The sequence below is a fragment of the Urtica dioica genome, chromosome 10, assembly GCF_054948205.1.
Source record: "Urtica dioica subsp. dioica isolate 48M chromosome 10, U.dioica_male_clone48M_v1_H2, whole genome shotgun sequence".
In the NCBI taxonomy this organism is placed as follows: domain Eukaryota; kingdom Viridiplantae; phylum Streptophyta; class Magnoliopsida; order Rosales; family Urticaceae; genus Urtica; species Urtica dioica.
This window is the reverse complement of record NC_142765.1, coordinates 705,248-731,842: the sequence shown is the minus strand read 5'-3', so window position 1 is coordinate 731,842 and position 26,595 is coordinate 705,248. Positions and strand designations below refer to the sequence as shown.

Genomic DNA, 26,595 nt, shown 5'->3' with positions numbered 1-26,595 from the left:
GAATAACTATAGAGTCTCCAACTCTCTATGTCTCATAATAGACATCATAGGTTTTCCTAACAATCATACTAAGATCAATAGCCATTTGATCCTTAGATTGTGAATATGTTGTTTTAAGCAAACCATGAAGAGTTTGTTCATGCAAATCTGTATTTGACTCTTCATTTGTTGTTAGGTTTGTTTAAGGACTAAAGACTAAGGTTTAGAAGATTTGCCTAGAGTAGGACAAAATTAAGGGCCATTTTCAATTTCCTACTTTTTTCAAAAATTTACCAAACTAGGAGTCCTCTATGATTCCCTAAATGTGCTAATACTATTATACCCCTTTTTATATAATCCATATATTAACTTCTTCTTCTTTTTTTTCATTTAAGGTCTCCCTCTCCCTCTCTCGTCCATTCCCTGTTTGTGTATTTTTTTTTTCATTTCACTTCTCTCGGCCGTTCCCTCTTACTCTCCCTCCCACAGTTTTTTTTTTAATTTCAGGTATCTCTCTCTCCGTTCCCTCTTTCTCTCCCACGTCCACCCTAACTGTCCCACATTCCCTGTTCTTTCCCTCCAATAACCTAAACCGCCCCCCACGCCCCTCCAACAATAGTAATCGTCCCACGCCCCTCCTCCTAAATCGCTACCCAGAACCCAACCGTGCTAAGGGCGATACCCAAAAACCCATTTGCCTAAACCGCTACCCAGAACCCATACCCAAAAACCCCTTTTTCATCGCAACCCACTTTTCCAAAATCTCTTCGTCGGGGAAGACCGATACCATGAACCCAAATTCATCACTCCGTCGTTCAAGTCGATCGTCCCCCAACAAGACACCACTTTTACCAAAGAAGGGTGGGAATGTGTCAGTGAAATTGTCACTGTCAAAGAAGCGGAAATCTGCTCCATCGCCAAAGAAATCACCTGCCAAACGGCTGAAGCAAAGTGAGAAAATCGATGAAGATGCAGTTGAAATGGTAAACAGAAGTTTGCATTACATGACAGAGATTTAGTTACAAAGGTGTAACTAAATGTCGAAAGATTTCAGATTGTAGTTGCATGTTTAATATTTATTGTCAAGTATTAGTTAGTTACCAAAGTAGTAGTGACGAAGATGTAACTAAATCTGGATAGAATGGTTTGGTGTAGTTACATTTTACAGGCTTTAGTGAGACGTGTAGTTACAGTGACGAATTTAGTGACAAGTTGTAGTCAAATCACACCCTTGTTTAGTGACACTTATGTCTGTAGTTACATTGTTTAAGAAGTTGAAAATAAATTACTGCTTCAGTTAAGTTTTTATGTGTGAAAGCTGTTATTTGGTAACAGGATTTAGTGTAGTTACATTTTACAGTTGTAGTGAGAAGTTGTAGTTATATCACATCCCTGATTTAGTTACATTTATGTCAGTATTTACATGGTTTAAGTAGTCGAAATTTCAGTGAGAAGTTGTATTTATATCACACCTTGGTTTAGTTGATTTTCTGGATTCTGGATAAGTTGTTTGAAGAAGTTGGAAAGAAAAAAAAAGAATGGCTTCAGTTTCTTTATTTTTGATCTGTTGTTTGATCACAGGCTTTATTTATGAGTGTAGTTACATTTTATAGTTGTAGTGACAAAGTGTAGTTATATCACTTCCCTGGTTTAGTTACATTTATGTCAATAGTTACATGGTTTAAGAATTTCAGTGAGAAGTTGTATTTATATCACACCCTGGTTTAGTGGAATTTCTCGATTCTGGATAAGTTGTTTTAAGAAGTTGGAAAGAAAAAAAAAAGAATTGCTTCGGTTTCAGAAATTGTAGTGACAAGTTGTAGTGACTAGTTGTAGTTATATCACATCCCTGGTTTAGTTACATTTATGTAAGTAGTTAAATGGTTTAAGAAGTTGAAATTTCAGTGATAAGTTGTATTTATTTAGTTACAATTGCGAGTCCGAGGTCGATGAATGAGTACCGGTAACTAGTAAGATGGAGTTGGAATCGTTTTTCTTCTTTCATTTTGGTTTTCTTCTTTCATATGGAGTTGTATTGGTTTTCTTCTATCATTTTTTAGAACATGTTGTTATTAGTACTTACCAGAAAACGTCAGTAGTTACATCTGGATTGATCTAATATGTCACTAGTTACAACATGATTGATTATAACATGTCTCTAGTTACATCGGAGTTGATTATAACTAGTCACTAGATACATCTGAATTGAGTCTAACATGTCACTAATTACAGGGAAGTGGTGACATTAACATGTCACTAATGACAGATTCAACTTGAACATGACACTAATTAGACAGAGACGTAGTGACATCAATATGTCACTAATTACACATAAATACAGATTATAAAAAAAAACATTCATTACAGATAGGTAGTGAAAAACAGTTACGTACGTATTCATGAGATATTGAGAATATTGGGCTTATCGCCAAACAATTCTCGCGAAATGGCAGAGTTTTGAACAAAATTTATCTCTCCCGTAGTTGGTACTTTCAGAAGAGCTCCGGTGGCTTTCAAATTAGTCTCCCAGTTATGGCCTAGCAATTCTCGAAGCACGATTTCCCAATTAAAATTGGCCTCTCACTCGAACGGTTGACCACTAAATCTGTTAAGCCTTCGTTATTGTGGTCGGGATTTTTGGGGGAAGTTAATGGTGGAATGAGAGCTTTTTCTTTAGGTTCCATTTTTGGAGTAAGATATTTTGTTTGTTTGTTTTGTTTTCTTTGGTTTTCTTATTCTTCTTCTTTCATTTTTGAAGTTAGTACCCAACCACCAAATACGAGATATTAAATTCCACCAACTCCAACTACTTGGATTAAATGCCAACAATAGATTTAAGTTTCACTTAATTTATTCTACCTACCACCTTAAATGTAGACATCAGGACAACTTGTAACTAAATGTTTTTCATGTCACTACTCGTGTTACAAACACGTCACTATGACTAGAAACATGTCACTACAAAGATATGTCACCACGAAAATATTATAGACATCAGGTGTAACAAAAATATTATAGACATCAGGTGTTATCATTAGTGACACAATCCATGTATTAGTTCCATGACTATTAGTGTTTATTTCCAACATTAGTTACTTCTTGATAGGAGTGACATGTTGATGTAGCTAGTGACATGTTGATATCCATAGTAACATGTGTTCGTCTGTACTGACACCTTTGTCACTAGTGTTGGGACTGCTATTGGCTCATTTAGTGACATGATTGTATCACTAGTGACAGTCGTTACCCGTAGTGATATGTTGGTAAATTTAGTGGCATGTTGACATCTATGGTGAGATGTGTACAGTGAAATGTTTGTGATATAAGTGACATCATAACGCCTATAGACATTTTAGCATCTATATTGACTTGATTATAGAAATAGTGACATTTATACGATAATAATTAATTGATTACATAGTACATAAGAACGCTACAAACGAACAGTACAAATAACTACGTCCAGTTATTTCATGGTTCCTTCTTTGGGACAATCACACTCTCCTCAGTCTTAGGGTCGGACACAATAGCTCTACTTGCTTTCAAATACGCGTACCAGTTTTCGCCGAAAGTCTCTTTCAAGAAGGATTCCACAATCAAACGGGGAGAAAATTCATTACTAGGGGACTGGAGGTCCGAGCTAGAAGCAGCCTCTTCGGGGTTACCCTTCTTTTTTCTCTTCATTAGCATCCATTCGACGTTATATCTTTAGGTAATGCGTATTGTGGATTATTACTGATTTTTACTGGTATTTATTTACATATGTACTAATTTTAGTGACTATTTAATTCCCCCATAAACATGAGTTGTTAGAATTTAAAACTCTTAGATTAAATTTCACCAACTCCAACTACTTGGATTAAATTTTGAACCCAACCACAAAATCCGAGATATTAACTTCCACCAACTCCAACTACTTGGATTAAATGCCAACAATAGACTTAAATTTCACTTAATTTATTTCACCTACCAACTTAAATGTAGGTAGCGGGACAACTTGTCACTAAATGTTTTTCATGTCACTACTACTGTCACGAACACGTCACTATGGCTAGAAACATGTCACTACAATAACTTACAAATCACTAATGAATACATAACAACTTGCATGGAAGGAAATGAAAGGAAAACAAAAGTACGTAGTACACATACATTAACAGAAAAAGATCATTTATTGTAAATCCTCCTGTTGTAGAGGATATCCGCTCTCTGTCTTTTCAACATAAACACTATTTTCTCATTGGGCACGACTTCCATAAAATCTCCCTTTTGCTTCAAGAGGTCCTCACAATCATCTCCATAAACTTCTTTCAACACAAATTTCGACACAGTAAATTGGACCTGTTCCACTGTCATCATAAGTATCCAAATACCATTTGTATTCAGCCTCGCTGATTTGAAAGTCGGTGAGTTGTGCCTCAGGGAGTTCCGCGTCGGTGTGTTTCTCGTCGTCGACCTTCGAACCGCTTGCCTTGTTGATATCCATTGATGTGTGAAAACGTTTACACAATCCCTGCACGTGTTTTTAAACATGTTTTATGAGAATTTATTAATTGCTATCTACCGAAATTATGACCACTTAAATGTCCTCTAATGTGATAAATACAATACAACCACCACTACTACCCAAACAAATTAATTGACGGAATTGGTTGGTTGGCTGGTAGGTTGGTTGGTGGACATCAAGATATCACTACAGACGTAAATCGGTCACTATGGACATAAACGTTTCACTACAGACATCAACATATCAGTAAAGTACACATAACTACTCACTTATAGACGCAGACATGTAGTTACCTATCCATAATATTAAATGCCGCCAACCACTACAAAGTTGTAAATGCCACCAACCAACAAAATGTTTATTAAATTATGAGGTTAAATTCCAAAAATTTAAAAAAGCCAATAAAAGTCAACGCCTATATGAGCCAATAAAAATCCCAAAGCTAGTGACAAAGGTGTCACTAGCGACGACAAGATGTCACTATGAACATAAACATGTCATTAACGACATCTTCATGTCACTAAAACCGCAAATAACTAGTCACTTATAGATGCAGAGATATAGTTATCTACCCATAATATTAAATGCCGTCAACCACTATAAAGTTCTAACGCTACCAACCAACAATGTCACTACAAGTCAAATCAATGTAATATGTCACTAATGATATTATTGAATGCGTAAATGAGTCACTAAAAGTCCCAACTGTTGGAATCGATCTAGGGTTTGAGAAAATAATTAACGCTTCGGTAAGCGGCGGAATTTTAAAAATTTTCTTTTACAAGTAAAACAGTTTTTACTAACATAGATAAGTGCAAGTACATGTAATTAAAAACCAATATGAGCTAGAAGTTTACTAACCTTTCTTGAAGCTTGAACTTTGAAGAAGCTTGTGGAAAGTTTGCAACGCTCGTCTCCCCTCGCAGCACGTCTCTCTTCCTTTCCTCGGCACCTCGAGCAACCACGAAAGTTTCTATCACTAAATCACTCGAAAAGAAGGAATCAGTGAGTGGGCACTTTTAAACACTACGACTTAAGAACGAGTCTCGAAGTCGCAGAGCTAAACACTAGGTCGAGTGATGACCTAGGTGCCAAAACAAGAAAAATCGAAAATAAACTAGAAAGAGAGAGAGAGAGAGGAGTTCGGCCAACAATGTCTAGAGAGAGAGTCTCTCAATCTCTAACTTATGTTGAATGAGTGGAATGAAGGGAATGAGGCCTCTATTTATAGGGGAGGTTTTACCTTCAATAAGGTAGTTTCCTCTTTCATTAAATATCACATATTCATGAGCAAATATTGCTCTCCTTCCCTTAGAGTCACTCGGCCAAATAGGCTTCTAGAAGCCCTTGGATTTGTTTCCCTTTTTGTTCCATTCCTTGCTTGGCCGATTCCCATGTGCATCCATATGCAAATTTGTTTCCTCTTTTTCTTTTGGCAAGTATCTTGATACATTTATGCACAAAATATTCTCTTTCTCTTGGGTATTTTGGGCGCCCATCTCTCATCTAGAAGGAGCTTCTAGAAGCTTCTTCATTTGTTCATGACAACATGAGAAAAGCCCATTAAGAATTTTCAATAAAATTCTTACGAAATGAAATTAATTCACAAGGCCCAATAATCAAGTTATGGCCGAGTGACATTAAGTCATCAAATGAACTTGTCAAAAAATTTGTTGACATTCATTTCATCCTTTGTCTCAAAAGACAAAAATACCTTTTTGACTATTTTCGTTCTTGTTTTGACTTAGCTTCCAGTTTAACTATTCCTATCGATGTGATTCGTGACAGTGACCTCATGGACCCAAATGAACAAAGCTTGAGCTAAACACTTGGACTCAAAAGTTCACAAACCTTTTCCAAGTTTAGCTTAATGCCAACTGACTCCACTAAAGAGCTGACACTGAAAATCTCTCGGTTCAAATGAATTTATTTTCTACTCAAGAATTCACCTAATTGTAATGAGCGGATCCACTGAATATTATCTATGTTTACCCTTCATGAATGTCATCAGCTAGTCGGGATTTACTAAATTATCATTTTACCCTTCTAGCTGTTATTTCCTCAACTCCTTTATCGCTTGTGAATAAGTTAGAAACAATGTATTGACGAGGAGCTAACAAGTCACATTGTTTCATCCAAAAGAGTCAGGACTCAATTTGGACACTGGCCAGTTCATTTATTCACACTCCAAGGAACAAAGCATGAGGTGACATACATTGCATTTCAGCAATCTTGTACATGAATTCCATATCTATGAGAACTTCACAAAGTTACTCATGACATACTCACAACTTAGTACTTCACCAATAGGCCTTGTTCGGAATCACATAGTGAGTCCGAACTTTGACTTTCTCAAATGAGAATACTAAGGTGTGAAATGGCATGTCTCATTTCAGGATTAAGGTAAGCATGATGCAATTCATACATAGTGACTTCGAGACATAAGAGATTAAATGGTTTGTTCTTATCTTGTCTCTAGAAGTGCACTGGTCAATTCAGTACCTTCGGAAGATACCTAGAAGAACTATAGAGTCCCCAACTCTCAATGCCTCATAACCAGACATCATAGATTCTTCTAACAATCATACTGAGGTCAATAGTCCTTTGACCCTAAGATTGCGAATATATCGTTTTAAGCAAACTACGAAGAGTTTGTTCATGCAAATCTACATTTGTCTCTTCGTAAGTTGTTAAGTTTGTTTATGGACTAAAAGACTAAGGTTTTATCATAAAGCTTCAAACAAAGAAAGAAAGAATGAACGTTTCAACTTTATTAATGAATAGATAGACAATTACAAGCAAGAGTCTTCATGAGACTCTATTACATCAAATGTACAAAATAAAGACTACAACTCTTCTTGTGGGCATCATTGACAACACCAACAACAATAGTGACATGTGTGTCACTACAGACGCATACATGTCACTATGGACATCAACCTGCTTCTTACAAATTATGGTGATAAATATGTCTGAGGAAAAAAATGAATAATCAATGTCTTGATTCAAAGATATGGGATTGAGTTTTATAATGCACATCGGACTTTCAACGGGATCGGGTTTCGACATGTGACACGATTGTGTCCTACTCCACGACACCGACTACATTTTCTTCCAGTAGCCACGTCCCCTTCCCCTTCAGATGGCATCCTGGTCTTCTTAGGTCTGCCAGCATATCGCTTGTAACATCTTGGTGCTTCAACAATGATTCGCTTCACTTCTTCCAGGATTTGCCATGTCTCTTTGTTGTCGTATGGATGAATTACAGCTACGTAAGCAGATACCCAGTTTTCTGTTGTATAGTACGTCGAAATATAATCTTCAACAACAAAATTTTGATACCGATAAGCTGCAATCCCATGGGGCATATGAAATTGTCAACTTGAAACACCCGACATGTGCATGTCTTGTGGTATAAGTTGACAGCCCATGCTTTTCCAAATTTTTCAATGACCTCGAATTCATATACAGAGGATGGATTTACCTGTACAAACAACGAATTTGATAACCTGTCACTAACCTTGTCATTAGTGCAGTAGGCAGCATGTCACTACAAAATGTAACATGTCACTAAAAAGGTCGCATGTCACTAATAAGTTAACATGTTACTAATAAGGTAACATGTCACTACAAAGGTAACATGTCATTAAAGTCGATCATGTTACTAAATAAATACTTATATCAAAGACTAACGACATGTGGTTTACTGAATTAGTACCTGCATTCCAGAAGCTTCCGCGATGTAACCGACTAATTTGAGGTGTGCCTTAACAGAAAGATGCGTTACGGTTTCAGTGGCACGTTGCCTCCGTTCAAAAAACCATTTTATCATTCTCTCCCTCAAGAAATCGACGATCTTCGATATTGGGAACTCCCTAGCTTTAAGAAGTAATGCGTTAAGAGACTCGACATTGTTCGATGTCATAATATAGTACCTTTTCTCACTGAAATGAGAGCGCACCCACTTGGCCGGACCGACATCCAGAAGATAGGCTCGGATTGCTGGGTTCTCCTCATCGAGCATAACCATAAACTTTTTCCACTCAACGACCGTGTACGAATTTGCAGCACCGAAAAATTTCCACTTCGCTTGTTTCGTCAATTCTTTAAACTTATTTCTCACATTTTGCAGTAGATGGAACATGCAGTATCCGTGCTCCAAGTGAGTAAATACCTTTTCGATGACGCGTTTTATTCCTTTGTTCCTGTCGGACACGATGACTTGATGTTCCCTCTCCCCGATCGCCTCTCTTAACTTCGTCAAGAAGTAAACCCACCCAGATGTGGTCTCCGAATCTCCAACATCGAATGCTAGGGGGAAGATCTGCTCGTTTGCGTCCATCGCGCAGGCCGAAAAGAGAGTACCTTTAAAATAATTCTTCAAAAACGTACCGTCAACGATAATGACAGGACGACACCACTTCCATCCTCGTTTCCATGCGCTAAGAGACATGAAAAGGTTTTTGAAATACCGGGCTCGTACAGTGGTCACAATGTCGATGGAAGAACCTGGATTAGTTTCCTCTATCATAAACTTCAAAGAAGGTAAATTACCGAAAGATTCTTTCTCGGTGCCGTATAACAACTCCAACGCCTTTTCTTTGCTTCTCCAAGCTTTTTTATACTTCACGTCCACCCCATAATTCTTCTGCATATGAGCCATGATGTCTCTCGGCCTATACGGAGACAATGTGGGATCTCTATATTTGTCCTTCATAAAAGTCCCTATCAAAGTACAGGTGGCATGAGGGTGCGTTCCATTTCTGAACTCCGTCGAACATGTATGAACAGAGTCGAATATGAAAAGATCAGATGTTATGACATATTTCAACGGCTAAATCAATAAATACGTCACTACTTACTTCTTAAACCACTTTGCATATAACTAAACTTGTCCCTACTGACTACATACTTCATACATACAGATAAATAAAAATAATCATAAAAAAACCAAGTTTGTAAGTGGCAGAATTAATCACCTCTGAATCTGAAATATTCTCGTGTTCCTCATCCTAACTTCCCGAACAGCCCAAGTGCACGTAGGATCGCGACAAACCACATGGATATACATTCTAGTAGAGCTTCTGGTCTTGTAACTGAAATGATTTTGAATCGCAAACAAGTTCAAATGCATTTGCAATGCTTTTTTGTTCGCGTACATTCCTCCTTTATAAACAGTTTTTGGGGAATCGATACCAACCACTTCGACGGATCCTTCATCCATACTCGTTGTTAACCCATGCGCTTCAGAAGACGCACCCGATTCACCAGAATAAATGCTCTAACCCGATTCATCACCTTCATCGCTGCCGCGCTCATTACCCATCTCATGTAAGGCTGGAGTGGAGTCTTCTAGAAGTTGGTCTTCTCGAGTTGGTTCGACTGCAACTCGTTCTTGTGGAGGTGGGACTTCTGCACCTCTGTCTTGTGGAGTTGGGACTTCTGCAGGTTCAGCTTTTGCACAACCACTCTCGACTGTGTTCGGAGTTGAACCACACACGCAGTGTCATTTTCTTCGCCCAACGGTAAAATATCCAAAACCAGGGAGAATTTCCTTGTATCCGATTTCTGTTTCCGAATGTGCAAATAACAAGCCAAACTCATGTCAGAGTCAATCGTTACAGGTTTTACCGCTCCTTCAGTTTCGTATTTAACATTCAACCTATGTATTTCTGGATTCAACTTCCCCTCTGAACCCGCAAACAATAATTTCATAATATCTTCGTAGTTTATCGTCGGCGGTATGAGCAATGCATGTGTAACACCGGCTTGGTAATAGTCGTCTCTGAGCCATACACCGCTATGCTTGACGAACGTAAAAATATCTCCTTTCAAAACTTCACATCAAAAATCTCAGACACGACATGTCACTACCGTTTAACATGTCAGTAATCGCTACATATCACTAATACGTGCATATTTCACTAATTAGGTAACATGTCCCTAAATCTTCAAATCATTGACTTAAGTATATATCACTAATCAACTTACATGTCACTGCATCTTCAAATAGTTTCTTGTACATGTCACTAATAAACTTACATGTCATTACATCTTCAAATAATTCATTCTTGTACATGTTACTAATATATAATGATGTCACTAATCAACAAACATGTCACTAAACCTAAAACAATTAACTACTGGTACATGACAATGTCACTAATCAAGAAACATGTCAATAAACTTAAAACAAGTAACTACATGTACATGTCACTAATATACTATGATTTCACTAATCACCTACCACGACACACTAAATCGTAAACATGTATAGTCTCCCCACTAATTACCTAACATGTCACTAATAAAGAAACACACAAATCAATTATACGTTTCGTTCACCATAAATCTGCTACAGACCTGATCACTGGACTGTGCCCTTGACGGACTTAGCCGACGACTCAAAGTTTGCATATTCTCGGCCGGAGACCCATGGGAACAGAGGTTTGCAGATTCAGAGGATACAGCGACGAAGCTGTTATGGCAGCGATGACTCCGATCGAGAAGGGAAACTGGACTGAGAGAGAGAGAGAAAGAGAGAGAGAGATATCCACAACAACGATGATTCCGAGAGGAAGATAGATGATTACTTGGACTGACAGAAAAATCGAACACTCGGAGCGAGAAGGGAAGCTGGGCTAGACTGCGAGAGAAAGAGATCCACCATCGAGATGTGATTCCGAGAGAGAAGGGAAGCTTTGCTGGACTGAGAGAGAGATCAACCACCGAGATGTGAGCTGCGAAAAAAATTAGGGCGAGAGATGGGCTGAGCGGGGAAAAAGAGAAAGAAAAAGAAAAAGAAGAGATAGATTGGTAATTAGTTTTAGGGTATAATATGTAGAATTTTGTTATCTCTCATTTGACTTAGGGTAGGATTTTTTTTACTAGTCCTAGTTTGGTAAATTTTTAGAAAAAGTAGGAAATTGGAAATGTCCCTTAATTTAGTCTTAGATAAGGAAATGTCCCTTTATTTATTTAATGAATACGATATATATTAGTAATACTACACACGTATGTATTATATATGTATACGCTTAAAAGTTATTCTTGATGTAACGTTTAAATTTGTTATATTATTTATTAAAGGATGATAAAATAAACAATAACGTTTAAAGGATAAAGAAAAAGAATTATATTTCATTAATTATAATGGAAAATGTCTATTGTATTTGTATAGACTACAGTTAATCGATATCCAAATCTTCATCTTTATATATATAATACACGTGCGTCCACCTTGTATATATGTACGGCTGAAATTGGCTAAATAATAACCATAACTTTTGTTCATTGACTTTGTTTTAAAGCTATTTACGCCAATTAATTGAAGATCATTATACGTGGCTCCATTAAGAAAATAGTCAACTTAAACGTTTGATATTACTAAATAGTCAACGTTTTATAAATTTTAGGTAAATAGTCATTTTCATGTATTTATATACATAAATCTTAGATAAATAGTTATCTTTATATATTAGGTCACGTCATTATTTACGACTATCTACTTTGTTCATAGAATATGTGAATGAAAGCCTTCTCGCCGGTCTCCAATTTCTTCTCGCCCACCTTTATACAATGATTTCGCGCACACAATAATATTGTCGCGAAATCGGCGTGGAAGTTTGAATATCGACAGCGTTTTTTCATCGATTCCGTTCTTATGCACTTTTTTTGGCTCCAACCAAATGATGTTACTGATATATAAGAGTGGAATGAAAGAGGAGAGAATATGTAGGCTGAATGTGAGATTATTCGCAAATACAGAAGCATCTCCGGGTTTCTATGTTATTTTCCTGAGAAATCAGAACTGTGATACCATGAAGTTGTTGGATCAGCATCGCTATCATCTTCTATGTCTATTCAGTATTGTGTACACAAAAAAAATGACACAATGAAACAAGGAGAGAAATTAATGTAACATACATAATTATACCCTGTACATATTTTTATCAGAAAAATGAATAGAAAACAAATCAGTTTGACTTAAATATCTGCCTGCATCGTTAGTATGAATGCATCGAGAGCAATCACCAATAATTGGAGATGAGCCAGATATTAAAATGAGACAATTTTCCTTTATAATGATAATAGAGTCAATGCGTATTGCTGATTTTGTCCTCTGCTCTATTTGCCTCTATCTCAGAATTACAAAAAAACAGTCACTTTTGTAACCCATTAAATCCACACATTATGGTATATCAATCTTGCTCAACAAATTCAGTTTTATATCAGCTTTGCAGACAAATAAAATCAGAAGCTCGAAAGTGGGATGAAGAGAGAGGGCATTTTTCGAACAAGTCGTCCACAATTGCAACCACAAAAACCTTCTAAAGAGTATGATAACCAATTCAACTACCTCAGATATATCAAAATTTCAGCTGAGCTTGAGATTTTTTTTTTTTTTTTTTATAAAAGATATCCTTAAAAAAAACATTCTCAAGTATCTCTTGATGTGAAATAATTCTCGAGGCAAGTAAAGAATTAAGAAACCAGACTGCGAGGTAGGCAAAAAGGGAACGGAGCAAACGCTAAATGGACACGCCACCCCAAAACCCCAAACCAAACAATCGACAGCCAAAAACACCCTCACACTGGTAAAAAGGGATTACAAAGTACTCTAAACCATAAAGCAACAAAAATAACAATAACCATAAAGCAACACAATGATTGATATTATCGACCATCCCGCTCATACTCCAAACCTTGCCGTGAAAACTCAGATGAATATGAGTCTGTAATAACAGCGCATCGACAGAATCAGGGCATCCGAGCTGAAGATTTGGAAAGATCTGCGGCCATAGATTTGACAGAGAACGTATTCATCGGTTCCGTTCCCATCCACTTTTGGCTCCAACTGAATGATGTTGCTGATCATGACCAAAGATACATAAGAGTGCATGGGATTAAAAGGAGCAGAAAATGCAAGTTTAATGTGAGATTATAATGTATTCTAATAAACTATATCAGCAAGAATGCACAAACACTCACCATTATCCAAGAGATCCGGAAGTTTGAATCTCGACAGCTTTCTTCCATCAGTTCCGTTCCGATCCGCTTCTGGCTCCAACTGAGTGACGTTACTGATCATGACCAGAGATATGTAAGAGTGAATGGAATTAACTATATCAGCAAGAATACACAAAGCCTACATACCCGATAGAGCTCTGTCATATCGTAACCACTGATGACAACATCCACGTGGCAATCTTGACAGGATTAAGCCGTACACAATCAGCATCTAAAAAAAAATTGTTTCTTTACAGTTGAAGCTGAAATATCAACTAGATCTGTTTATTACCATTTAAGACATTTAACACACAGTACCTTCACAATGTTGAACCTCATTACCATTTGTCCAAACCACAATCGGCACATATCTTCATTCTCTTGTGTCCAAAACCTCTCAACCACTTCTGATTAGTTGGCAAATCTTACAAATCCTCTGCAAATTACCCGTTTAAACACAAAGCCGAAATGAAGATCTCTAGGACATGCCAGATGTGATACGAATGAGTTACTTAAATTGATATATTTGCACCTTTGGAGAGTGGATTTTGTGAGCCAATGAGAGAAGTGTGAAGCACAGATGGATGAAGAGTCATTGAATTGCCTCCTATGGAGAGATCTTTTGCATAAAACATTATGCTAGTTTCTCAGCAACTACAGAACCTGAACTTCAGAAAACTAAAATCAATTAATTCCGCAAGAGAAACAATTTCGAAAATTTCAATTGCCGAGTCCAATTCAAAAATCAGTCTTTACAAAAGAAACCTAGGTAAAAGTACAATGGTCGTAACAGTAAACCCAATTTCTAAGCTCTTAAACCTAACGTTTTACTATCGCAGTCCTTCAATTCCTAGAGCAAAAACTCCAAATTCGAGAATCACAATTTAAATCGATTCCACAAACCTTATATTTAGTCAAGAGAATCATGGGCACGAGGGCTCTCCATATACTGCGAATATCTTATCGTTAGTCATTAGTGTTTACAGATCCATATCCGTTTAAACCTCACAATCCAGTATCTGCATGGCATAGAAACAGTATCTACAAATAGCCAACCAATCAAGAACACATTTTTTTGAAAAACATCTACTTAAAATAAATTATTATAAAAAAATTAGCAGTAAAATATATAGAAAATGGAAAAAAGGATGCGCCAGTACATATACATGATGAATGTGGTAATAATACCATGTACATATCTTATCAGAGAATGTAAAAAGAAAAAGGAATACTTTTACCTGTCACTAAATGATTTAGCTTGCCATTTATCTTTCTCACACCGTTGCTTCAATGGTATCAAAAGAGCTTTGTTTTGCAAACACCGTCCTCGATTGACTTGATTTCCACAGACCCAACGATTGAAGACTGAGCCACATCTTAAGACGCAAAGCTTCAAAAAAACCAAAATCAATCAATTCCGCAAGACAAACAATTTCAAAAATGTCAATTGCCAAGTCCAATTCAAAAATAAGTCTTAACAAAAGAAACCCAAGTAAAAGCACAATGGTCATAACAATAAACCCAATTCTTAAGCTCTCAAACCTAACGTTTTACGATCCCAGTCCTTCAATTCCTAGATCAAGCACTTCAAATTCGAGAATCACAATTCAAATCAATTCCACACTCATTTAGTTTCTCAGCTTTATATGGAGCCTGAACTTCAAAACCAAAATCAAGCAATTCCACAAAAGAAACACTGAAGTAAAACCCCAACCCATACTTGATTCCAAAAACGTCAATTGACGAGTCCAATTCTAAAAATCACTGTATACAGAAGATACCCAATAAATAATAAAATCAGAGTAGTCGTAATAGTAAATCCAGTTCTTAAGTTCTCAAACCTAGCATTTTACCATTCCCGTCCTTCAATTCCCAGACCAAGCATGTCAAATTTAATAATAACAATTCAAAATCGATTCCACAAACCTTATCGTTAATCATGAGAATCATCGACACCACGTGCTCGAACGTTCTTCAAGTACTGGTTGACCTCTTTACGAAATGTCTGACTCAGACACGGCTCGGATGGGAGTGGCAAAAGAGTCGGTTTTCCTGCACGGCATATCGTCGAACACCTTGCGGTCTTTCTGAAGCGCGATCGAATCAGGGATGATTAAAGATGACCCAGATAGTTAAAAAGCTTCTTTTTTTTTTTTTTTTTGCATACCCATTCTCGCGAAACTGCTTGTTCACAAAGAAAACAACATCAGCACTTTCATTACGATATGTAGATATATTTACTTCCCTTCAACGATTTCTAACTAAGAGAAAACACCATACAAAACCATAAGTTTCTTTTCTTCTGTCCACGCCTAATAGTTCACTATACTTACAAATTAATTCGAAAATTTCCTTGTAAAATAAATATCTATGTTCAAAATGGTCTTACACAAATGTTTCTTTAATGTCAATCCTTCACTTCAAAACCCAAATCAATCAATTCAATAAAAAAAAATACTCAAGTAAACTGTAAAACCAACCCATACTTGATTCCAAAAACGTCAATTGACGAGTCCAATTAAAATAATCACTATATACAGAAAGATACCCAATTAATAAACCCAGTTCTTATGCTCGCAAATCTAACATTTTACCATTCCCATCCTTCAATTCCCAGACCAAGCACGTCAAATTTAATAATAAGAGTTCAAAATCAATTGCACAAACCTTATCGTTAATGATGAGGATCGTCGACATCACGTGCTCGAAGGTTGACCTCAAGAACCATAACACTATGCAAAGGGACAACGAAGTCTGTGTACGAATCATAACCAACACTTGAGTTTAATAAAAATTGAAATGGTAAGGGAGCGTCAGTAGTAGTAAGAGTAGCATGCACATAATTTATCAGAAAAATTCAAAAAATAATAATAAAAGAATAGTTTACCTTTTTTATGTATCAATAAAGACTCCAGGGATGTGGGCAATCTTATGCCAATCTTGGCCTTTATCTTTCTCACACCGTTGCTTCAACAATGGATGGCATCCATCGATTCTTAAAACAGAGAGAGAAGCGGGCAAGCCTTGTTCGGGCAAACACTGAGGCTGAGGGCATCCCACGATTCTTAAAACAGAGAGAGAAGCGGGCAAGCCTTGTTCGGGCAAACACTGAAGCAGAGGGCACCCCTTAATGGTCAACTCCTTAAGGTTTGTGAGTTGTTGAAAGGCCTCGCCGTTTAGGGCCAACAGATTCCCACTACTCCCGATCTGAATCATAACCAGAGTGATGGGGAGCAATATTCCATCACCAGGAAACGAATCCCCTTCCCAACCACTGATGAACAAGTCTTTCAATGATGGGAGTCTGCGTAGATCACACTCCAAAAGCTTTTCGCAATACCCTATGTAAAGAAGTTCTAGTTTAGAGAGAGAGTCGGGGTGTACATGACAAGCATCCGACGTGTTTGGTAAGCTCATCTTCAACTCTGGACATCCCCATAACACTAGTTTCGTCAGCCTGGGGAAAACTAGTGTGCCATCTCCACCAAATGACCACTCCTTCCACTGTGGCATATACCGTATTATTAATGTCTCTAAGGATCTGAAAGAGGTGCCACTAGTACTGCTGCCACCGTACAACTCATCACCCACACTCACCACGCTATCAAACCCAGATATTTCAAGCTCTTTGAGGCATGGCAATTGTCCCAGCGGAGGCAAAATGAAACAGCTTTTACAACTCTGTAGCTTGATCTCTATGATGTTGGAAAATGAATCGTGTCCCACCCAATCTGGAAATGTCGTGCCTCTGTAATACTCGATTATGAGAATACTCACGTTTGTATGAGGCCGAAGTGATTCCAATATTTGTCTCTCTCTCTGCGAACTATTTGCATCGTCGGCAGATTCTTCACTCCATCCCAAAGTCAGATCCGTAATGCGCTTCTTATTCTTCAAATCAGGCTCCAAAGCCTCATTTGCATCACCCACATTTTCAATACCCAAAATTTCAAGTCTTCCCACGAAAGGTTGAAGTTGTTTCACTTCTTTCATATTAACCCCTGTATCTTCTCCATCGCCAACAACTATTTTACTCAACGTCAGCAAAGACTTCATATTTTTTACTTGGAAGTTCATTTCTCTTACAGGTGTTCCAAAAATATCCAGGTGCCGCAAATTGACAAGCCTTTCCATGTTTTTGGGCAACGCTGTAAGATTATGACACTCCGACAACAATAAGGTTTGCAAGTTGTACAAACTACATATTGAAGCAGGTAATTCTGTAATATTAGAGTAGGATAAGTCCAAGTACCTCAAATGTATCAAATCATTAATTGAACAAGAGATTGATCTGATTTTTGAACCATGTAAACCAAGAACTCTTAAGCATCTTCCTGATGTCCAAAAGGAGGATCCGGGAGGCGAGCAAGAACCGTAAAATATATTTTCTGATCTAATAAATGTGCGCCAATACTTGGTTTCACATATACTCTTTAAATCTTCACACTTCTCGCTATATGATAAATGACGAGTGTGCCTTGGAATGCTATGCAAGTCATTGCTCTCGTCCAGCCTGAAACAAAATCCACGGGATACAAACATGGCCAAATCGTGAACAAGGTCGTGCATGAGGAAAATCGAGTTATCTTGACTACTTGACTTCTGAAACAATGACCTCGATACAAGATCTTCAAAGTAGTCTTCTCCAACTTCCTCCATCGTCATAGCTTTCTCATCACTCTCCAAAAATCCTTCAGCCATCCACAACAAGATTATTGTGCCTCTCTCAAACTCGTAGTCTTTCGGAAACATGGCGCAATAAGAGAAACAGCGTTTTAGATGTGTTGGCATGCGGCGATAACTCAACCATAAAGCGGGAAGGATGTTCTTTTCTTCACTATACAACTTATTCCACGCATCACTTTTGAGTATGTTTTCCCATTTCCTTGGATTTCGTTCGGATCGTAATAGACCGCCAAGAGATTTTATAGCTAAGGGAAGACCTTTGCACTTCTTCACGATCTCTCTTCCAATCGCTTGCAAATCTTGATGTGCATGAGCGTCTTCGTTGTTTATAAAAGCATGCCGTGAAAACAACAGCCAAGACTCTTCGGCCGACAAATCAGCTAACTGATACATAGTAGTTTTTCCAATTGCCATAAGAGAGGCAACTTTTTTGCTTCGTGTTGTCACAATGATCTTACTTCCTTCCGCTCCAGATTCGAAAGAGCTCCTCAAACCGTCCCAGAGAAGATAATCCTCATTCCAAACGTCATCGAGAACCAGGAGAAATTTCTTCCCTCTCAAGGAATCTTTCAACTTCTGTTGAATCTCAAACGGCTCTTCAGATTGACAATTTTGTGACGTGACCTTTTCCAAGATTAGCTTTGTAATCTTAGAGACGCCAAAATCATCTGATATTGTCACCCACGCTCTAAGATCAAAATGATCCTTGACCTTATTATTGTTATAAACGAGCTGGGCAATGGTAGTTTTGCCGATACCACCCATCCCGACAATCGGAATGATAGATAATTTTTCCTCACTATCATCGCTGGAGAGCAACAAGTCAATGATAGCCTCTTTGTCACCTTTCCTTCCGTAAATGCTAGATTCTTCAGCCAACAGAATGGGTGGCCTTTGAGAGGGAGGTATTTCGCCAAAACCTTCTCGCAGACCAAGACCATCCTTTTGGTCTAAAAGATACTTGATACTATCACGGATCTCGATAGCTTCTTTCTTGACCATATCATCAAATCCAGTAGTACCGAACAAATCAGTTAGGATACTGGAACTTGAAGGTTGATGAGGTTCCAGCTCAAGCCTCTGTGCTTCGCTGGCGATGGTAGCAACCAAGTCATCAGCGCGATAGACCATGTCTTTGAGCTCATCCAACCACTCCCCGATATTCTTGTCTGTGATCAACTTCTCCTCTGCATCGTCGACCAGCTTTGTCACTGACCTCAAGACGTTCCTCAAATCACCTAAGACATCAACAACCGGTTTCTTTCCATGGAACAATTTGGGGATCTCTTTCGGAGCCAACCTGTCGAACAAAACTTGAAGAAAAGCAGAGAGAAAAGCTCCTCCAACCAGCAGATCAGCCATCTCTATCACTTACACAGGTTAAGATCCTCTCTTATCTACCAAAAATGATATATAGTTAGAGTAAGACCATTCGAAAAGTAATTAATCCAGTTATACTGTTGCTTCCCCACAATTTATCGTAGCCAATTAAAAAATAAAAATAATAAAAAAAAACTAACCAGGAAAACAACGTTCCTCTGTAGAAGATGATTTCTTGATCTCGCCAAAAGATAAAGGGTTGCTCTATTTTACACCTAACCAAATATAGAATTAAAGTAAGACAGTATGCATTCAGTAATTACTTTGATTCCAAAGTTGTCTTCTTAACAAGTTTCTATAGCAATATGTAAAGAATCAAAGTATAGCGTTGCATGGGGGTTTGATTATCAATATTAGAAGCGTTGACTCTCTTTTTTTTTTTTTTTTTTACTTTTCCTATCACAAGGAAACAAATGTTCATGGGCGTCTTATCATATAGCTAGTGGGCACTGGGAAAGCAAAAAATTATTACTCTATTACTGCACATCATCTAAAAAAAACTTTATTTTAGCCTCCTCAACTCGGTTTTTAGTTTAGTCTCTGAATCAAAGTATCTAATTTGATTCCAAAGTTGCACTTTTAACAACCTAGCATAGCAATAAATACAAATTTATAGAACTATAAAAAAACAAAAACAAAAAACTTACAAGAAGATGACGTTGTTCTTGTTCTGCAGAAGATGATTTGTTGAATTCTCCAAACGCACACAAAAATATTAGAGTAGTGAAATTGTGAGCAAAGTATCGCAGTTGATGTAGTCAATAACAACAGGCTATTGGTTTGGAAGAGTTATGAGCGTTGATTTTTCTTTGCTTTTTTGTCTTTTTTCCCTTTCACGCGGAAACTATAATTCATTGGGGTGTGCTGTCACTGTCATATGTAGGGATTCAAAGATGAGGTTCCTTCCAATTATCTTCATTCACATATGGAATTAAAAAAAAAAAAAAAATTCCACGGTGGAAAAGCGTAGGTTGGTTATTGTATGAGCCAGTGTGAAAGCAAAAAAGATGCACGAAGACAAAGGTTGTGTATAGAATAGATAGATATACACAATGGTTAAAAATACTGGCAAGTCAAAGTGAGTATTAAACAATGTGCGGACGTCAATATTTGCTATTTGCAAGGTTAACAAAGACTAAAGAATGTCGTAGTTTGAACGACCGTTGATTCCTATTTGCTATTTTTTATTTTCTTTTCTTTTCCTTCTACCAATTAGCGGGACTGTGAGAGAAAGATTTATGAGATACCAATTATTTTCATTCTCTTTTTATTTGTTTATTTATTAAAGAAAGCATGATTGCAGACATACACGGTTTCACATGAGAGGTTTGATTATAAATATTATAGAAATAGTTACACAAATACACCGTTAGATGATGATAATTCCATGAATACCTTACCTTTCATATATATCTCATTTTCTAATTTTCAGCTAATTTATCCTTATTTTAAATAAAAGTTGTAAACAGAGATTCCAAACAAGACTTGTAGAAAAGAAGAAAGCAACGCTTCTCCAACCAACTCAGCCATGTCTAACCGATAATAGATCAAGGTTTCTCTATTGTCAAAGTATGACAGTATTTATAGAGTAACTAGTTCCAGAGTTGCCTTTATTTAACAAACTAGCACAGCAATAAATATATAAAAATTATAGAACTATATAAAATATAAAGAGACCTCAAATATATAAAATAAACTTACAGGTCGACGTTTTCGTTGAGTTCTCCGAAGTCCAAAACACACAATAAAATAAAATACAAGAGTAGTGAATTGTGAGCAAAGTATGGTAAGTGATGAGGTCAACAAAAGGCTATAGAAAATTGGGGAATTGACACAAATAATACCATTGCAATGTCCCTTATCAAATATAGCCCAAAATGAAAAATTTGACAAAAGTAGTACTTATGGTAGATGAGAGAAAATATTTTTTCCCCAATTACCCTCAACCCCAGGGTGTCACGAAGTGAATCCAGTTCATGACACTTCCCATTTTTCCAGGGTGTCACGAACTGGATTCACTTCGTGACACTAGTGTCACGAACTGGAAATAAGAATTTTACCATGTTGTTGATGTTTTTTATTCTATTCTTTCAGAATTAAATAACAGTTGATACAATCACGATGGAGTCGAGTGATTGCAGTTCGTCAACACGTCGGAAGCCGCGCGTTTCAGGAAATATAGGAGGTGGTACCGAGCGTCGACGACCTCCTCCTTCATGTTCGTGTGGTCTAAATGTAGGAACCCGAGGGATATTCAGACCAATATTTTAAAATAATAAAAATAGTTTTCAAAGTTTTCATATTTTGCAAAACTAAATTACTTTGATTACAACACGTACGACAAAATATAAAACACAAAGTTCAAACCAAGATAAAATTCAACATAAAGTACCATAAAGTCAAACCTTGATTACAACACGTACGACAAAATATAAAGCAAACTAATTAGTAATTAATTATACGTGGAGTGCCTTGAATGTCTCGTCACTCGTGAATGAAGAATCGGTCGACGGCTTTGGCCAACCTCTTGATCCCGGAGTGCGATCTTCTTGGATCAGAGGACCCCGAAGATCCACCGGGACCTTCGTCTATTTCTTCGTCAGAGTCCCCTGGACTTTTTTGAAGGTCAGCTCGCATAGACTCACACAAACTCTCACGTTCCTTCTTCTTTTGAGAGCGTACGTAGAGTAACTCTTGCATTTCCTCCTGTACTTCATGAGAAACCTTGTCGCACATCTTCACACTTTTTGTCTTCTCTATGTTCGCCAAGTGATTTTTCACACGAGTGATTCCACACCGCTAATGATGTACCCGCAAAATTTGCATTTGCTTGCATTCGGTCATCCTTCGACGGGCTCGCAATACTTGTATGCCGGGTCGGACGCCATACTTCATAATCATAATCATTTCAATTCCACATATTCACAAATCACCATAACAATCATCAAATTAATTTCAATTCAATATAACCATCACAATAATTATCAAATTCATTTTAATCAACATTTCAAGTAATTCAACTTAATCATGACAATAATCATCAATTCATAATCTAATGAAGATTGATTCAACATTTCAAGACCATCATCATGACAATAATCAAATAATCTCGAAATTAATTAAAATTCTACAATATCATCACAATAATCATCAATTCATATGACAAAAATCAACATAACCACCACAATAATCATCAAATTAATTGTAATCAACATTTTAATTCAACTTCATCATGACAATCAACTAATCTCGAAATTAATTAAAATTCAACAATATCATCACAATAATCATCAATTTATAAGAAAAAATTGAAAAAAAATCCTAAAAAATGAAAAACTCGGATGATACCTCTCGGGTTCCCCGGGATCTGGACAAAAATGGCTTCGGCTGGGCGGGATCCGGCGGGACGCAGACCAGATATGAAAGAATTCGCGGGATCTGGTCGGGATTTGAGCAAATGATGAAGAGACAAAACAGGATCCGATCGGGACGGGATGCACTGATTTCTTCTTCGGGAGATGAGGGTTAACAAATTATTTAAAAAAAAAAAAACGGCACCCGGTCCGGGGATTCCAGTCCGGTTCGACCGGGTTTGGTTCACGGGACCGGTTTCTACAAGTCCCGTCCCGGTCCCCTCCGGTTCACGGGATCCCGACCGGAACACGGCCGGAACCCCCGGGAAGTCGAACCTTGCCAAAGACGAGGTTCCAATTATCTTCATTCACATATGGAATTAAAAAAAAAATTCCACGGTGGAAAAGCGTAGGTTGGTTATTGTATGAGCCCAGTGTGAAAGCAAAAAAGATGCACGAAGACAAAGGGTTCTTTATAGAATAGATAGATATACACATGGTTAAAAATACAATAACTATTAGGTGCGACATGTCGCACCTAATACCATTCTGTACCCAATATGTTAATTTGTAGTAGTGGTTTGATTATAAATATTATAGAAATAGTTACGCAAATACACCGTTAGATGATGATGATAATTCCATGAATACCTTACCTTTCATATATATCTCATTTTCTAATTTTCACCTAATTTATCCTTATTTTAAATAAAAGTTGTAAACAGAGATTCCAAACAAGACTTGTAGAAAAGAAGAAAGCAACGCTCCTCCAACCAAGCCATTTCTATCACTTCCACATATCAAGATTTCACTATATTACAAAAGGTATAGAATCAAAATAAGACAATACTTTCCTAAAAAAAAAAGGTAAGTTCGTAATTATAGACTGATTAATTTTAGTCCAAAGTTGCCTTTAATTAGCAAACTACCATAACAATAAAAATAAAAATAAAAGAATTATAGAACTATATACAATATATAGAAAAAAAAAAAAAAAAAACAAACAAACAAACAAACTCACAAGGAGACTACGTTGTTCCACAGAAGATGATTTCTTGAATTCTGTAACAAAAGAAAAAAAAAACAAAAAAAAAAAACACGACAGTTGTAAATAGTGAGCAAAGTTGTAACACGAGAGTTGAATGAAAGATGAGATTCCAAACTTGTAGAAAAGAATAAAGCAACGCTCCTCCAACCAACTCAACCATTTCTATCACTTACACAGATCAAGGTTTCTCTATTTCACAAAAGATGTAGAATCAAAGTATGATATGACAGTATTCATAGAGTAACTAATAAGATTCCAAAGTGGCCTTTTTACACGATTTTCATGTACCTTTCTCTGATTTTGAACACCAAAGATTGCTTCAAAGATGTATAAATTTGTTTACTAACCTACTAATTCACTCATACGAAACTGAAAGCCAGTGTTACGAGGTTCCATAGAGCTCTGTCATATCGTAACCACTGATGACAAAATCCACGTGGCAATCTTGACAGGATTAAGCCAGATGAGCACCAAATGAGCATGCTGGCAGTGGCGGCCGAACTGCAAAACGCGGGCAGGCTCGGAAATCAGGTCCCTCTGATGGACCCGTTATATCTTCAGTACTTGAGGACGAACGAGTACGCCGATGATGGAGCGTGAAGGAATGGGAAACGCTTACATGTACGGGCTCCAAAAAGCTTATCGGGTCTCCGTACATGGGCAAGTCTAGCAGCATGAATCGGAACATATCGGGTCTGATGGGAGGCTGGCACTCGGAAGCTGGTGGAAAGTTGGACGAAATCTTTCCGTCCTCTTTACTTGACGAGTTCAAAAGCAACAAGACTAAATGCTTTGAACTTGCGGAGATCGCAGGCCATGTTGTCGAGTTCAGGTATGCAAAATGGATGTGTGCTGTTTCTATAACTCCATTCTCTTATGTTATTTGACATGTTTTCCGGTTCTAAAATCAATGTTATGATACAGTGCGGATCAGTACGGGAGTCGCTTTATTCAGCAGAAACTTGAAACCGCCACTCTTGAGGAGAAGAACATGGTCTTTAATGAAATTATGCCTCAGGGCCTGTCGCTAATGACTCATGTTTTTGGTAATTATGTGATTCAGAAGGTACTTTTATTTATCTCTAGCACAAAAAGGCACGTGGAACAATGCAAACTATCTGATATCGACTTATCTTAGATACTGACAAGTTACATTGACTTAGTTTTTTGAGCATGGAACTGCATCGCAAACAAGAGAACTGGCTGAGCAACTCACTGGGCATGTTCTGACCCTAAGCCTTCAAATGTATGGTTGTCGTGTTATCCAGAACGTGTGTATACACATTCTAGTTGCTTATTCATACATGTTGCTTTGTTGCATCACTTGCTATGTGATACCAATCTTTGTCATCTCATATATTTGGATTATTTTATACATCCTTAATTTTATTGGAGAACATACTAAATTTCATCAGAATTATTCGGATATCATGAGATGAATACATTTAAGGGTAACACCAACGCCTTTTAGTGTTGCGTTTCTCCTTAATTAATTTTTTTTTTTATATAATTTGAATTCAATGAATTACGATGTATTACAATTAATTGAATGAATTAGATAACTTACGATGAAATTCAAAAAAATTAATATTTTTTAAATGAATACTTATTTTATTTCTTCATGCCTTCATCGGATATTGTCGAGTTTGTCATCAACATGAGCTTCTGGACTCTTCGTGATTGTTCTTTGGTGTTCATAGTCGTAGTCATCGCCACCATTGTCTTCACTGTTGATTGATTGACAATGGATATGTGTAATTTTATTTTTATTTTATTTATTTTCTCTTGTTTTTATATTTTAATAATATATGATATCTGACTTCTATACGACCGAATCTTTGATAAGTGTGATTTTTAATTTCATTATTTGGATTTACATCATAGATCTAAGATATGATTATTTTCTTTGGGCACGGATCAAAAGGTCTCCTAGATGTAATCGACAATATTTAGCGGTATATATTATTTGAAAACATTAACCAACCTCATTGTTCAATTTATTTTAAAGAATTTAATTTTCTCATGTGGAAATAGTTGAAAGTAACCGTTTTTCGTAATTTTTTTCAAAATTAGCCAATGAACTCTCTAATTTTCACGAATAACCGTTTTCAATTACAGTTAACCTGATTTTAATAACAGTTAACCAGATTTCAATAGTAGTTGACCAGATTTTAATACCAATTAATCATATTTTAATAGTTGTTGACCATATTTTAATAACTATTGACAAGATTTTAATAACAGTTAACCAAATTCAATAATAGTTAACTAAATTTCAATAATTGTTGATCAGATTTCAATAATTGGTGATCAGATTTCAATAATTGTTGATTAAATTTCTGAAACATGAGAGTATTTTTGTCCGAAAAAAGAGAAACGATTACTAATGAAATATTTTGAAAATATGAGTGAAATATGAAAAATGACGCATGTTTTAAGTTAGTTATGAAAATTTTCATTCTTTCATTAACCTAAATTTATTGCATATAAGTATATTTATGTGAAAAGTCCATATATAAAATAAAATGGATATTCTTTTTAGAGTAAATGGCGGCATAAATACCATATGTTTACGGGTTTTTGTGGATATATACCTAAAGTTTAAAAGTTGCGGTAAAAATACCTAATGTCAA

At 36.8% G+C, this 26,595-nt stretch overlaps 4 protein-coding genes across 5 annotated transcripts; 1 reads left to right on the top strand and 3 right to left on the bottom strand.

Moving 5' to 3' along the window:
• Positions 1-7,512: 7,512 nt before the first annotated feature.
• On the bottom strand, positions 7,513-9,710 carry LOC149382830 (uncharacterized). The gene is made up of 4 exons (XM_089628839.1): positions 9,543-9,710; positions 8,205-9,320; positions 7,829-7,970; positions 7,513-7,778 (listed from the first exon to the last, which is right to left on the bottom strand). Exons 1-4 carry the CDS (start codon positions 9,708-9,710, stop codon positions 7,513-7,515), a joined length of 1,692 nt encoding a protein of 563 aa, XP_089484965.1.
• Positions 9,711-12,608: 2,898 nt separating this feature from the next.
• Positions 12,609-15,597, bottom strand: LOC149382829 (uncharacterized). Of its 2 annotated transcripts, XM_089628615.1 has the most exons (8): positions 15,422-15,597; positions 14,734-14,885; positions 14,399-14,536; positions 14,028-14,158; positions 13,814-13,931; positions 13,643-13,727; positions 13,478-13,569; positions 12,609-13,343 (listed from the first exon to the last, which is right to left on the bottom strand). In XM_089628615.1, exons 5-8 carry the CDS (start codon positions 13,862-13,864, stop codon positions 13,206-13,208), a joined length of 366 nt encoding a protein of 121 aa, XP_089484741.1. In that variant the 5' UTR covers positions 13,865-13,931; positions 14,028-14,158; positions 14,399-14,536; positions 14,734-14,885; positions 15,422-15,597; the 3' UTR covers positions 12,609-13,205. The 2 variants fall into 2 exon arrangements, with proteins under 2 accessions (XP_089484741.1, XP_089484742.1); XM_089628616.1 differs by lacking the exons at positions 14,734-14,885; positions 15,422-15,597 and having other exon boundaries at positions 12,620-13,356; positions 14,399-14,494.
• A 21-nt stretch (positions 15,598-15,618) lies between these two features.
• LOC149382828 (putative disease resistance RPP13-like protein 1) lies at positions 15,619-20,504 on the bottom strand. The gene is made up of 5 exons (XM_089628614.1): positions 20,209-20,504; positions 19,702-19,776; positions 16,383-19,578; positions 16,163-16,249; positions 15,619-15,676 (listed from the first exon to the last, which is right to left on the bottom strand). The coding sequence occupies exon 3, from the start codon at positions 19,541-19,543 to the stop codon at positions 16,388-16,390; it is 3,156 nt and encodes a 1,051-aa protein (XP_089484740.1). The 5' UTR covers positions 19,544-19,578; positions 19,702-19,776; positions 20,209-20,504; the 3' UTR covers positions 15,619-15,676; positions 16,163-16,249; positions 16,383-16,387.
• A 4,114-nt stretch (positions 20,505-24,618) lies between these two features.
• On the top strand, positions 24,619-26,089 carry LOC149382827 (uncharacterized). Its single transcript, XM_089628838.1, has 4 exons — positions 24,619-24,794; positions 24,887-25,028; positions 25,126-25,233; positions 26,081-26,089. Exons 1-4 carry the CDS (start codon positions 24,619-24,621, stop codon positions 26,087-26,089), a joined length of 435 nt encoding a protein of 144 aa, XP_089484964.1.
• The last annotated feature ends 506 nt before the right edge of the window (positions 26,090-26,595 follow it).